The sequence below is a fragment of the Sinocyclocheilus grahami genome, unplaced genomic scaffold, assembly GCF_001515645.1.
Source record: "Sinocyclocheilus grahami isolate Dianchi unplaced genomic scaffold, SAMN03320097.WGS_v1.1 scaffold111.1, whole genome shotgun sequence".
NCBI classification, from domain to species: domain Eukaryota; kingdom Metazoa; phylum Chordata; class Actinopteri; order Cypriniformes; family Cyprinidae; genus Sinocyclocheilus; species Sinocyclocheilus grahami.
The window spans coordinates 887558-901690 of record NW_015505290.1 but is presented as its reverse complement, the minus strand read 5'-3'; the positions used below and the strand labels follow the sequence as shown (position 1 = coordinate 901690).

The 14133-nt window shown below is 39.8% G+C and overlaps 1 protein-coding gene across 1 annotated transcript in view; it reads right to left on the bottom strand.

Annotated features, from left to right (window-relative positions):
* Positions 1–1845: 1845 nt before the first annotated feature.
* chrna2b (cholinergic receptor, nicotinic, alpha 2b (neuronal)) overlaps positions 1846–14133 on the bottom strand; it is a 17886-nt gene continuing 5598 nt past the window's right edge. Inside the window, exons 2-6 of the mRNA XM_016277421.1 lie at positions 8118–8269; positions 7250–7294; positions 6936–7045; positions 3359–4502; positions 1846–2276 (exon numbers count right to left, since the gene is read on the bottom strand). Coding sequence (XP_016132907.1) covers positions 2151–2276; positions 3359–4502; positions 6936–7045; positions 7250–7294; positions 8118–8269 — 1577 coding nt within the window. The 3' untranslated portion in view covers positions 1846–2150. The remainder of the gene's footprint in view (positions 2277–3358; positions 4503–6935; positions 7046–7249; positions 7295–8117; positions 8270–14133) is intronic.

The following is a 14133-nucleotide window of genomic DNA, read 5'->3' as shown; positions in this document are numbered from 1 at the left end:
ATAACACAGGATTAACACAGTAATAACACAGCAATAACACAGGATTAACACAGTAATAACACAGCAATAACACAGGAATAACACAGAAATAACAGGAATAAATCAGTAATAACACAGGAACAGAGGCGGACAATAACTAAGTACGTTTACTTGAGTATTGTACTTAAGTACACTTTTTGAGTATCTGTACTTTACTTGAGTATTATTTTTTTCTGGGAACTTATGACTTTAACTTCACTGCATTTGAAAGACAAATATTACAATATTTGACTTTTCACTTCACTACATTTCTATCAAGGTCCTCGAAGTAGAAAGTCGTTACTATGTAGCAGCTTTGAAAGTCAGTGGGTGATTGTTTTCTTCTCTAAAACGTGACTCTTTTTTTTCAGACAGTTTATCAGTAATCACTCTTGTAGGGCTACATGAAATTATTCCCAGCATTTTTTGAACACTGCCCATTTTTTTCTTCCTTATCACTCTGTATTTACAGAATTTCACTGTCCACTCTGTTCAAGTGTGGACAAATAGTTACATATAGATGTGTGCACACACACTGTCAGAGCTATGTGAGATCACTACCATCCTGCTTTTGTGGGGGTGGGTAGGGGTGTTAATTTTCCCCCCATAGGTTTTTAACATTCTAAAAGCTCTTTATTCCAAAGATACTACAAGCTAGTAGGTGTAATGTATTCTAAGTTGCATCAGAAGTATTGCAAGTATTACGTACAACAATAAAACAGTGCATTGAAATAAAAAAGGAAATGTACTTTTGATACTTCTGTACTTTTACTTAAGTAAAAATCTGTCTTTACAACATTTACTTGTAATGGAGTAATATTTTACCAGCAGTATCTGTACTTTCACTCAAGTAATAGAGTTGAGTACATTGTCCGCCTCTGGAAACAGCCAATAGAAATTCAGGCAGCTGTTGTACTTCTGTCATATCATGTTAAGTGCTTCATGTAAACATTTAAGATTTAGAAAACCAAGCAAGCCAGAGTAATATTAAGATCCACAGCAGATTATGTTCAGAGAATTTGTTGTTATAGCTACTTAACCTGAAAGTTGAGGTTATTCATGTACTTATCCATGAACTATACTTAACCTACTTTCTGGAATAACCCCCCAAAGCATTTTTGTTTACTTTGATTCTAGATTTTCTTTTGAGAAAAGTGTTGTACAAATGTTAATAACATAGCTTGCTGAATTCTCTATAGTACACAACCTAACATTCATCTGGACATCTTGTCTTATTAAATATGTGTTAATATTGTAGACCAAAACAATGTAAGAGATTCACATAATGCACAAATATGCTTTTTATGCTTGCAAACAACATTAAAAGGTGTTGTTACTTGTAAACTTCCAAATACACCACAGAACAAGAGAGACATAAGATAACAGATATGTCATTATATCTGTGTTTTTATTAAAGGGAAAATTTCCTCCAAAATCAATATTCTGTCATCATTTAGTCTCCCTCATGCCATTCCATTCCTGTATGAATGATTTTCTTCTTTGGGACATAAAAGAGGTTTTGAAGAACATTGGTTTTGGTGACGTCCACTGTATAAAAAAAAAAAAAGAAATTCTGAAAATATCTTGTTCATGTTTTACAGTAGACAGACATTCTGTAAAGACATAAGTACAGTGCTGTAAATGACAAACATTTAATTTTTTGGTAAAACATCCCTCTAAATTATAACAGGAGGTTGGTACCAAGACAGACTCAACACAACAGTTTAGTGTGCACTCTTTGATATGAAGAGTAACAAGACATGAGAAATAGCAACCTTAGTGCTTTTATTTGTGTAATCAGTTAAATTTGTGTAGTAATTTCCAGTTGGCACTTTTATTTTTTACAATAATATTTAAGGTTACACATTCAAATACAAGCATTTTCATAGACAAGCTTCTTTAGTTTGTGGCTTTCCTCTCAATATCTGACCTAAGTAAATGTCAGGTATTTGATGCCACATTCCTGATGTCAAACATGCATCTGAGCCCATGCAGGGGAAATCTCAGCACGCAATCTCATGCGTGATGTTCCCTGCTAGAAGGAGAGTTGTGTCCCCATGCTGGTTCTTCCTGTGGAAGCCTAAACGTTAGAAGTCCTTTTTATTCATATAATATACTCAATAGTGTGTTTTCTAGATCATGCCTGCGAGCCAGGGCGGGAGAAAGAGTCCGATTGTGCCCAGCAAACATACTATGATGAACATCCAAAGGAAGATTCTGTCTATTACCATAGCAACATATTTCCAGTCCTCTTTTACCTGTGTGAAGAGATAAGAGAATCGAAAGGATTATAAAACAACATGTAACTAGAAAAGTAAAGTTTATAACAAAACTAACCCTTTAAGTCATATCAGAAGGGTGGTACCAAGACAGACTCATATATATACCCACAAACCACTTTGTCTCCATCTCTTTAGTGTGCCGTTTTTACTATGAAGAGGAACAAGAAATTAGAAATAACAACCTCAGTGGTTTTGAGTAGTCAGTTACAGAAAATTACTGTGTCTCTTATTCAGTTGGCACTTTTAATTTTCACAATAATATTTATGGTTATACATTCAAATACAAGTGTTTTCATAGACAAACTTCTTTAATTTGTGGCTCTCTTCTTAGTTTTTAATAAAAGTTTGTCATAAACTTTGACAAATCGTTGCTCAAAGGTTTAAAATAGTTCTGAACAGGCTGTAGTTCTGTGCCAAATTGGATAGATCTACTGTAGCTTTAAAGCCATAGAAGTTAAATACAAAATATTAAATATAAAATAATTAAAATTAAAAATTTATTTAATATTGTTTAAAAGTTTGGAGCCAGTATGTTTTTCTTTTTTAAAGTAATTAGCACTTTTATTTAGTAAAGTCGCATTAAATGATTAAAAATGTCAGTAAAGACATTTAGAATGTTACAAAAGATTTATATTTCAAATAACTTATATTCATCAAAGATTCCTGAAATGTCAGTTTCCACAAAAATATTAAGCTGTACAACTGTTTTCAACTTTGATAATAAATGTGTTTCTTGAGCATTAGAAGAGCATATAAGAATGATTTCTGAAGAATCATGTGACACTGAAGACTGGATTAATGGCTGCTTTAAATTTAACTTTGCCATCACAGGAATAAATGACATTTTTAAATATATTAAAATAGAACATTTTAATTTTACAATTTTAAATTGTAATTTATTTTAGAAAATTGCTGTTTTTACTGTATTTTGATCAAATAAAAGCTGTGTGCTAATTTCAAAAACATTTGGGAAAAATGACTAAACTTTTCAACAGTAGTGTAAAATAAATGTTTTTCCCCATTTATTTTTCATGTTAGAGAATCTGAAAGAAACTTACACTAAAGTCAGCATCTTCTGCTCTCAGGTGGTCTGCTATGTAGTGAACCCCCTCCAAAGCTTGCAGGACACTGGGGGACAGAGGGAACCCTGGGTTGTCTGGCATCATGTTGTCAGGCCGCTTTGTGGCATTAACTCTTCCAGCAAGCTGCCTGGAAGCCAGACCCAACTCCACTCTAGAGGAGGGGCCAAATTTCTGTAGAGGAGGTGGAGTCGAGGTGAGAGGGCAGGGCGAAGGGGTCTGGAGTGAAAGCGAGATCGCCGAGGACAGCGTTCCCAGTTCTAAGTCCTTATAACAGAAGCGTCTGCGGGATTCGTCCTCCCCTCTGAACCAGCTAGTAGATGTACTGAGGGTTGCGTTTGCCGGTCCAAGCACCTGTGACGTCATTCCTTGGCCCTGCCGCTGCAGGAGGTGGAGTTTCTGCCTGCGACGGCTGTCCGGTGCAGGTCTACGCATAAACAACCACCGTGGGATCAAATCCAAGAAGACTGAATGAACCCAATGGGGCATCTTATGAGTGCTGGGCGAGCGGTGGTGGACGTTAAGCACGAAGACGGTGATGACGATGGACAAGGTGACGAAGATCATAGTGAAGAGAAGGTATTCGCCAATGAGCGGGATCACGAGCGAGGTGGAGGGGATGATTTCTGTGATGAGCAGCAGGAAGACAGTGAGCGAGAGGAGGACCGAGATACACAGCGTGATCTTCTCACCACAATCTGATGGGAGGTAGAAGACCAGCACGGTCAGGCAGGAGATGAGCAGGCAGGGGATAATGAGGTTTATGGTGTAGAAGAGCGGCAGACGGCGGATTATGAAGAAGTAGGTGATGTCTGGGTAGATCTCATGGCAGCAGTCGTACTTCTTGGTGTTGTAGGTGCCGACAGCATTGATGATGGCCCACTCGCCGCTCTCCCAGTAATCTTTCAGGTCGACTGTGTTCTCGATGCGCTCTAGGTCGATCTTGGCTTTGTCGTAAGTCCATGAGCCGAATTTCATCTTGCAGTTCTGCTGGTCAAAGGGGAAGAAGGTGACATCGATGCTGCATGAGCTCTTGTAGATGGCAGGTGGAACCCAGAGCACTTTACCTGTGTGGAAGAGGTGGGCTTTGGTCATGTGGGTCACCGCAAACTCCCCATCTGCACTGAAGGGGACAACAACATTCATTTGATCAGATGTCATTTTCCTACAGGAAAAGCAGTGAAATGGTTTCATGCATCATACAATTCCGCTAAATTAATTTTCACACATTTTAATATTTGCTTCAAAGCAATTACAACTTGCATGTTTGCTGTTACAGTGACTGTAACAATGAATATGTTTTATTACTATTTCTACACTGAACAAAATTATAAACGCAACACTTTTGTTTTTGCCCACATTTTTCATGAGCTGAACTCAAAGATCTAAGACTTTTTCTATGTACACAAAAGGCCTATTTCTCTCAAATATTGTTCACAAATCTGTGTTAGTGAGCACTTCTCCTTTGCCGAGATAATACATCCACCTCACAGGTGTGGCATATCAAGATGCTGATTAGACAGCATGATTATTGCACAGGTGTGCCTTAGGCTGGCCACAATAAAAGGGCACTCTAAAATGTGCAGTTTTATCACACAGCAGAATGCCACAGTGGCCCCATGTTGCAAGGATCTGTACACAATTCCTGGAAGCTGAAAACATCCCAGTTCTTGCATGGCCAGCATACTCACTGGACATGTCACCCATTGAGCATGTTTGGGATGCTCTGGATCAGCGTATACGACAGCGTGTTCCAGTTCCTGCCAATATCCAGCAACTTCGCACAGCCATTGAAGAGGAGTGGACCAACATTCCACAGGCCACAATCAACAACCTGATCAACTCTATGCGAAGGAGATGTGTTGCACTGCGTGAGGCAAATGGTGGTCACCATTTGTCAGAAGGGCTCACTAACACAAATTTAGACAGATTTGTGAACACTACTTGAGAGAAATAGGCCTTTTGTGTACACAGAAAAAGTCTTAGATCTTTGAGTTCAGCTCATGAAAAATGGGGGCAAAAACAAAAGTGTTGCGTTTATAATTTTTTTAATGTTACATAAAATGAGCACAGTTTGGTTATACACAAGTTTGGATATACACAAAAGATAAATAAACATATTAATGAAGCCTTAGGAGTGGGCGATATGACCAAAATCACAATATGAGTAATTTTATTTTACGCTAACAATATATATCACAAACAATTTAATTATTTTTGCTTTAAATAAAGTCATATAAAAAAAATTTATACCATAGAAATGTCTAATTCTTTTCACCAGTGTTAATATCCCAAAAAACTAATGCTAGCCTAAAAAAAAAAAAAAATCAAGCTCACTGAAGACAAGTAAACAGTCAGAGATTAAATAAGAATAAGAAACTAATCAAAAGCAATAGGGAAAAAAGACTACGGTAGAACAAATAATAAATGCTACATACGTTGAATAAAGTAATCAGATGAATAAAAACACTGCATATTCTTTACTGTGTAATATATTTTTTCTTATTATGGTTACAAAAGTGATTTAGTCAAAAGTGGTGAGATTTTTCTCTTTTCTGTTTGATTACCATGAATGACAGACAGCAGTAATATTAGTCTGCTGTCACTTTAAGAGCTGCCCAGATCCAATATACTGTTACACATGGGTTTTCTTTCTCAGCTGTTTGCTTTCACTAAGACCTAAATTACTGTGTTTCCGAGGATACTTGCAAAGATGGCATTTGACGCATACAAGTATTTTTAAACCGCAATACTTAAAAACGAGTGCAAATGATACATTTTCGTGTCCATGTAGCACAGCAACGTCACGTGTAACCACATTAGAGGTGATAGTCCAAAATCTATACTGGTTATTTCTACCGGCTAATTGTGTCTACCGGTATATCGCCCACACCTACTTATAAAAAATAAAACCAACCAAATAAACAAACAATTATTATTATTATGTTCCAAACCATTTTACACTTGCACACAGTTTGGTTGTAGGACTTTGGTCATTGGGTTATTTTAGTTATATGACATAGGCTACTGTACATTTAAGATAAATAATTGGATTAATGAAGTATTAAAAAAATTTAATAAATTTAACAAAATAACAAATACATGAGTGGTAGATAAGATCGATAAGTGGTAAATTATTTATAGGCTTTTATCATCATTAAATTATGCCTTTTACATGGAGTTTCTTGACTATTTTAAGTCTTTCAGACAGGACAGATTTATTTTAATAATGATTTGGCAGTTAAACAGTGTATGAATATGAACTGCCTATGGAGAGTTCTTGGAATCTAGGCTGGTGTAGCGCCACATTCAAATAGTGGGTGGCAGTCTAAAGAAGTGTGTGAGTTCATTTCAGTGCAACTCCAATGGTATGGTATTGCATACAGTACACCTTATAGATCATGTCACTGCTTGTGCGCTTCTGAGAACCAACTCGGCATTTAAAAGAGTCTACACAGCACTACACAGTTAACATCTTGTGCTCTGGCTTGATTTCTTTGCATTTAACTTCTGGGGATGTATGGGTGTTGTTTAGCTCAGATAAATTGTTACTCACTTGTTGTACAAAACTATATCTGGGACCCAGATTAGTTCTGACGGAACCCTGATAGAAGTCACATTGTCGTAGTCTGAAGGCTTCCAGCGTAGTTTATAGTCATTCCACTCCTGAGCGAGAGGCCACAAATGGTCAGGAAATTAAAAACTAAATCACTACAAAAAGTCTGCCACCATTATACTTATGTGCCAATTTTATTTTGATTATTATTATTGAATCATTTTACTATTTAGCCAACTTTGCTCTAATTTACGGTGCCAGATCATTACAATTTTTCTCTCCATTTCACATATTAACTTTCCTGCTGCACACACCTGCTTTAGCCAGACATTTGTTGTCATCATCTGATTCTTCTCGTCCTGTGGAGGAGAAAAAGGAGGAAGGACAGTGGGTATTTGAGGAGTCAGGATGCTGGGTTTGCTCCAGCAGAAAGCTTTTGGTTCAGAAAGGTCACAAACACCTTATAATTTTAATCTTCTGATGGACTTGGAGCCTTCAAGGACCATGTACCCTAATTCATCAAGATTCTAAGGTTTTAGGGCCCTTAATATGGTAATATACAGTAGGAGGTTGGCGTTACTACCTTATGAAATTAATATTTCAGCACATCTGTAAACAAAATAAAATAAAAAAAATACTGGCATTTGTTATTTTAAGTACTTGTTATTGTAAGTATGCTATAAGCTTTAGATAACCTTGGGTCAAAACAGACTGTCGCTCTGGATGTGTGTGAAGTTTAGGCTCCATCTGGTACATTTTTTTTAAAGGTCTGAAAAGAATAGCAGTCTGAATGTGTGTAACCTAAGAGGACAAAGGGGCATTTGTTTTTTAACTTTTCTCACACATTTTCTTGCATTTATCTCCATTGCAATCTGACAAAGAATTAGTTTTATAACAGTAGTAACAGTAAGAGCATAACCAAACTGTAATATGTTTATTACCATTCAAAATTTGTGGTCAGCAAGATTTTCAAATAAATTATTAAAGGATGTTTCCACTAAAAATATTAAGCAGCACAACTGTTTTCAACATTGAGCAGCAAATCAGCATATTAGAATGATTTCTGAAGGATCATGTGACACTGAAAATTGGAGCAATGATGCTGAAAATTTAGCTTTGCCATCACAGGAATAAATTGCATTTAAAAATATATTTAAATTAAAAATAGTTAATTTGACTTACCACATCAATCAGCTGGGCAATAGATAAACCGAACTTGACAATGACAACATCAGAGGTGTTTGGTACAGGCCTTGACCACTTGTTGTAGCCTTCAAAGAGCTTTTTGAAGAGATCATCTTCAGCGTGTGAATGAGTCTTCTGGCAACAAGAGACTGCAAGTATAAAAGGCATTAAAATCGAACCGCTAATACTTGTGCTATATTTGATCACATGTTTCAAAAGAAAATATAAGATATGATATAATAAAGTTAAGTAATATATATAATAATATATCTTACTACAAACCTAGTAAGATTTTTGATCATCTCATGCTGCTACTGTTTGGTGAACAGAACACATAGCCTATGTCATATGCTTAGACTTAGCATACAGAAAGAATTGTACATCCTGTATGTGGGCGGGGTCAATGCCACCTAAAGTAACAAGGTAGATGGTTTTCTACAACTACAGGTTTTTCCAAACAAATAGAAGGAACAAGCAGAGAGGTGCACAAACAATCTTTCTTTGACACTTAAATATAGACAAAAAAATTTAATCATACAAAAATTCGTTAGAAAAACACAAATACAATACTGTTGTTACATATAAATAATATTCAGTGGCCACCTGTAATGTATCTTGACTTAGTATCAATATCCCTTTTGGATAAATTCAACATTTGGGAAGGAGAAGAAAAAAACTAAAACAAAACCCCAATAAATCCAATACAAACAAAACCCTCAAATTCACACTTTCCTGCAAACCTGTAAAGCAAAATAAAATTACCCTCACTCAAACCACACAACAAGCAAACAAAACAATAAACCCTCCCAGCAGATTATAGCCCTTGTTTGGTTATAAGGGAATTGACAATCAAAGATAACAATAGCTACCAACAATTCTCAAAACCACAAAACCGAATACCAAATTAAAGATAACACAATTAAAGCAAATAAAAAAAACAACGGTTGATTTTAACACACACCCCCACAAACAAGCGTTCACTCGCAAGCGCTCATCACTCTCTCACACACACACACACACACACACACACTTAATTCGCTATAATGCGACTTCGCGCAGCCTGTATACCGTGCCGGAAGAAAACGGAAGTAAAGAGAAATCTCCGCGCTTTTTAAAGGGGCCGTGAACTTGACTTCTGCCCAGCTCCATCCACCCACACAGAAAGGAAAACCCACTAAAGGGGATCACCCCATTACATGTATATAGCCTACAGTCTATTTCGACTTCTATAAAGCTTCTTTCACATTAAAACATATGATAATGAGAAAGTGAAGGCATTTTACATTTTTGTTCTACTGTCCTGTCCACAACTTGGCAAATGGCAGTCTTAAAGTAAATTACATCGTCTTATAGTGAACTTGGTTCATTACTGAAGTGCCAAACATTCAGTTTGCTAGAGAAGCTGTAAGCAGTTTCGCACGCTCAGCTTATTTGGAAAGTTTTCTTATAGATTTGAGTGTAGCATGGCAAATTATTAAGCAAGTGTGTGAATTTACAGAGCTAGAGTTTAAATACTTAAATGAACTAATGGGAAAGAGAGCCTATTCATTTATCAAGGGCTTAATGGCCGCACTATTTGCATGTTAAATAACTAAAACATATAGTTTTAAAGCGCTTCATCAGGGGATTAACTCCCATTCATTTCTTTAATCATATAATTACACGCATCATCACTTCTCATCCGTCGACTGTAATGGATTTGCTCAAAAATGTTTCCAGGCAAATTATTCCACATGGTTAAACTTCAGCAATATCACGTGAGAAGAGTGCTGTGTTTCCAAAAATCAGCTGGAAGATGGACTGTCTGTGTTGTGTTTTGCTCCCCATTACCTAGTTTTCCCTCGTGTTACATGCCCATATTTGGTTTCCTTCCTGTTCCTGTTCCTATTGTGTTTCATTGGGTCCAGTGTCTATCGTCCATCCCCGTTGCTATGTGTGTGTTCCTTATTCCTGTTAAGTATTAAATACTGTATTTGTGAATTTCCCTACGTCTCCTCGTTCCTCGCTCCTCACAGTAGGCAACCGTGACAGAACACTGGACCTTTAAATAGTTTATTCGGAGCGCAAGCCCGAGCCAACCGTTGATGGAGAGCCTGAGCCCGTTGCGACCGACGAGCCATCGCCTAGAGGTGCGACAGAGCTGAGGATCGCCACAGAGCCAGAGCCTCACGGATCGTCAGACCAGGTGCGAGAGCCGGCTACAACGCCCGCCACAAGGGAGAAAGCCGTGGACAGTGAGAGCGCGGAGTGGAGCTCCGCCCCCTGCACCGTGGCTGATGGTGAGCTAATTATGGATCTGGGACTGTGTAACTCCGAAGGAGAGAGGGCTCTCGTCCCTGAGTTTAGCCCTGAATGCCCGGAGGCTCACAAATACCGTCCACCCGCCCGCTCCTGCCTCCTCCACATCTGTCGTTTGGCAGCCCCTCTGCTCGCCCTCAGCCCACCATCTTCTGCGCTTTTTAAAGGGGCCGTGAACTTGACTTCCGCCCAGCTCCATCCACCCACACAGAAAGGAAAACCCACTAAAGGGGATCACCCCATTACATGTATATAGCCTACAGTCTATTTCGACTTCTATAAAGCTTCTTTCACATTAAAACATATGATAATGAGAAAGTGAAGGCATTTTACATTTTTGTTCTACTGTCCTGTCCACAACTTGGCAAATGGCAGTCTTAAAGTAAATTACATCGTCTTATAGTGAACTTGGTTCATTACTGAAGTGCCAAACATTCAGTTTGCTAGAGAAGCTGTAAGCAGTTTCGCACGCTCAGCTTATTTGGAAAGTTTTCTTATAGATTTGAGTGTAGCATGGCAAATTATTAAGCAAGTGTGTGAATTTACAGAGCTAGAGTTTAAATACTTAAATGAACTAATGGGAAAGAGAGCCTATTCATTTATCAAGGGCTTAATGGCCGCACTATTTGCATGTTAAATAACTAAAACATATAGTTTTAAAGCGCTTCATCAGGGGATTAACTCCCATTCATTTCTTTAATCATATAATTACACGCATCATCACTTCTCATCCGTCGACTGTAATGGATTTGCTCAAAAATGTTTCCAGGCAAATTATTCCACATGGTTAAACTTCAGCAATATCACGTGAGAAGAGTGCTGTGTTTCCAAAAATCAGCTGGAAGATGGACTGTCTGTGTTGTGTTTTGCTCCCCATTACCTAGTTTTCCCTCGTGTTACATGCCCATATTTGGTTTCCTTCCTGTTCCTGTTCCTATTGTGTTTCATTGGGTCCAGTGTCTATCGTCCATCCCCGTTGCTATGTGTGTGTTCCTTATTCCTGTTAAGTATTAAATACTGTATTTGTGAATTTCCCTACGTCTCCTCGTTCCTCGCTCCTCACAGTAGGCAACCGTGACAGAACACTGGACCTTTAAATAGTTTATTCGGAGCGCAAGCCCGAGCCAACCGTTGATGGAGAGCCTGAGCCCGTTGCGACCGACGAGCCATCGCCTAGAGGTGCGACAGAGCTGAGGATCGCCACAGAGCCAGAGCCTCACGGATCGTCAGACCAGGTGCGAGAGCCGGCTACAACGCCCGCCACAAGGGAGAAAGCCGTGGACAGTGAGAGCGCGGAGTGGAGCTCCGCCCCCTGCACCGTGGCTGATGGTGAGCTAATTATGGATCTGGGACTGTGTAACTCCGAAGGAGAGAGGGCTCTCGTCCCTGAGTTTAGCCCTGAATGCCCGGAGGCTCACAAATACCGTCCACCCGCCCGCTCCTGCCTCCTCCACATCTGTCGTTTGGCAGCCCCTCTGCTCGCCCTCAGCCCACCATCAGTGCGGTGCGAGCTCCGCGGGTCTGCCATCCTCCATCATCACCATGACTGGAGAATCCCTTGCCTCCGCCTCCAGCATCTGAGACCCAGACTCCGCATCGGCCCGTCGACCCAGCGGCTCCACCTCGGCTCCTAGCTCCCTCCTCTCCGCCGTGGCCCGGCAGTCCACTGGCTCCGCCAGGCCCCCTTCGTCCCTCAGACTCCGCCTTGGTCTGGCGTTGACCATTTGTCGCCTCGGGACTCCACTCCTCCGGCTGCGCCTCGTCCCTCCGGCTCTGTCAGGATCTTCCTTCCCTTCGGCTCCTCCTCAGTCCTCTGTCGCTCCGGCTCCACCGCGGCCTTCCGGATCCCCGCCTCCGCCTCGGTCACCTGAGCCATCTGCTCCCCCGTGGCCCTCCGGATCCTCGGTGTCGCCCTGGTTCATCGGCTCTCCATCTCTGCCTCGGGCTCCTCTGCCACCTGCTCCACCGCCGTTGGTCAGTCCCCTGGTGTTGTCAGCCCTTCCTCCTCCATGGCTCCTCCCTCCGTCGGCTCCATCGTGGGTTGCCATTATGGTTGTGGCCTAGGTCCCACCTGGCGCCACATGCTCCAAGTCCCTCCTGTCATCTCCCTGGCTCCTCCATCCATCTGATCCGCCCTGGCTCCTACTGTTTCCTCCTTGGCTCCTCCCTCCGTCTGATCCGTCCTGGACTCTGTCTGCCGGCCCCCTCCCGGGTGTCAGTCCTCCTCCTGAGCCTCCTCCCAAGTTCCCACCCGTCCCTCCTTCTGTTGTTTCTTCGGCGCGAGGACGCGCCTTCCGGGAAGGGGGCGATATGTCAGGAAGATGGACTGTCTGTGTTGTGTTTTGCTCCTCGTGACCTAGTTTTCCCTCGTGTTACATTACATTTGGTTTCCTTCCTGTTCCTATTGTGTTTCATTGGGTCCATTATCATCCAGCCTCGTTGCTACTTGTGTTCCTTGTTCCTTGTGAAGTATTAAAGACTGTATTCGTGAATTCCCCTACGTCTCCTCGTTCCTCGCTCCTCACAGTAGGCATCCGTGATATATACAGTTTTGGGTGTTTCATTTTTAATTTACTGAAAGCTTCAAGTGCAGTTAATTATTTGTCATGCTATACGTGCAAACAGACGACGGCATTGTTGAAGCCATGCTCTTTTGTTTGCCGTCAAACGGTTGACCACTGCCATGTGTGTATCCTGTTGCAAAATGCGGCGAAAAGTACTACACGACGGTTATAATGTGATTAAGGGGTGTACATGTCTATACTGTACTTCAATAATGCGACTAAAATAGGAATACTCCACATGTATTAATTCGATTTGTGTTTTCTTCGAGTATGACTTTAGCCGGATTAAGGTAGGCCTAATCAAAAATCTCTGTTTACATGGTAGATTCTTAATCAGAGTATTGTATTAATCGTGTTAAAATCAGATTATTGTTGTCCATGTAAACGTACTCAGTGTGTTTGAACGAATTATTTGTAAATGAGTCGCTGAATTTGAAATATCACACTTGAATACCAAAAACATAGGCCTATTACTCTTACTCTTATATCCCATAAAAAAATAAATATTTATAGCTCACACAGAAAATATATTTGTATTCCACTGCCTTGCTTTTCAATTGTTTTTCTATGTACAGTAAACATGCACTCTTATAGGATACATGCAGTGGTGGAAAGAGTACTGAAAAAATATACTCAAGTAAAAGTACCATTACCTTCCAAAAACTGTAGTGTGAGTAGAGTAAAAGTACTTGTCCAAAAAACTACTTGAGTAAAAGAGTAGCCTATTTAAAAGTACTCATGAGTATTGAGTAGTGAGTACTGAGCTGTGGATTCTACCCCCTCATAATAAACGCTGTACACCGCAATTGATACATTTTAAAAACGTTGTACATTCTGTAATTCACATTATCTTATTTGTCATAAAGAATGAAGAGTATCTATCATCCAGCAGTTTTAATTTTGACTGCCAACTCTTTAAAATACATCAAAACAGCACGGAAACAGTATTCAGTTGAAGAAAAGATGAAAGTTATTCTCAGTACAATCATCTCCATTTAAGTCATAAAGTTTGAAAAAATTGATTTAAAATCATGTGTAAGGCCACTGAGACAGCATATGCTGTTGTTGCACATAAAATATTAATGTTTAGAACAGTGCAAATACAAAGACCATTAGAAACTCATAGTTCAGCATCACACAGCATGATATGA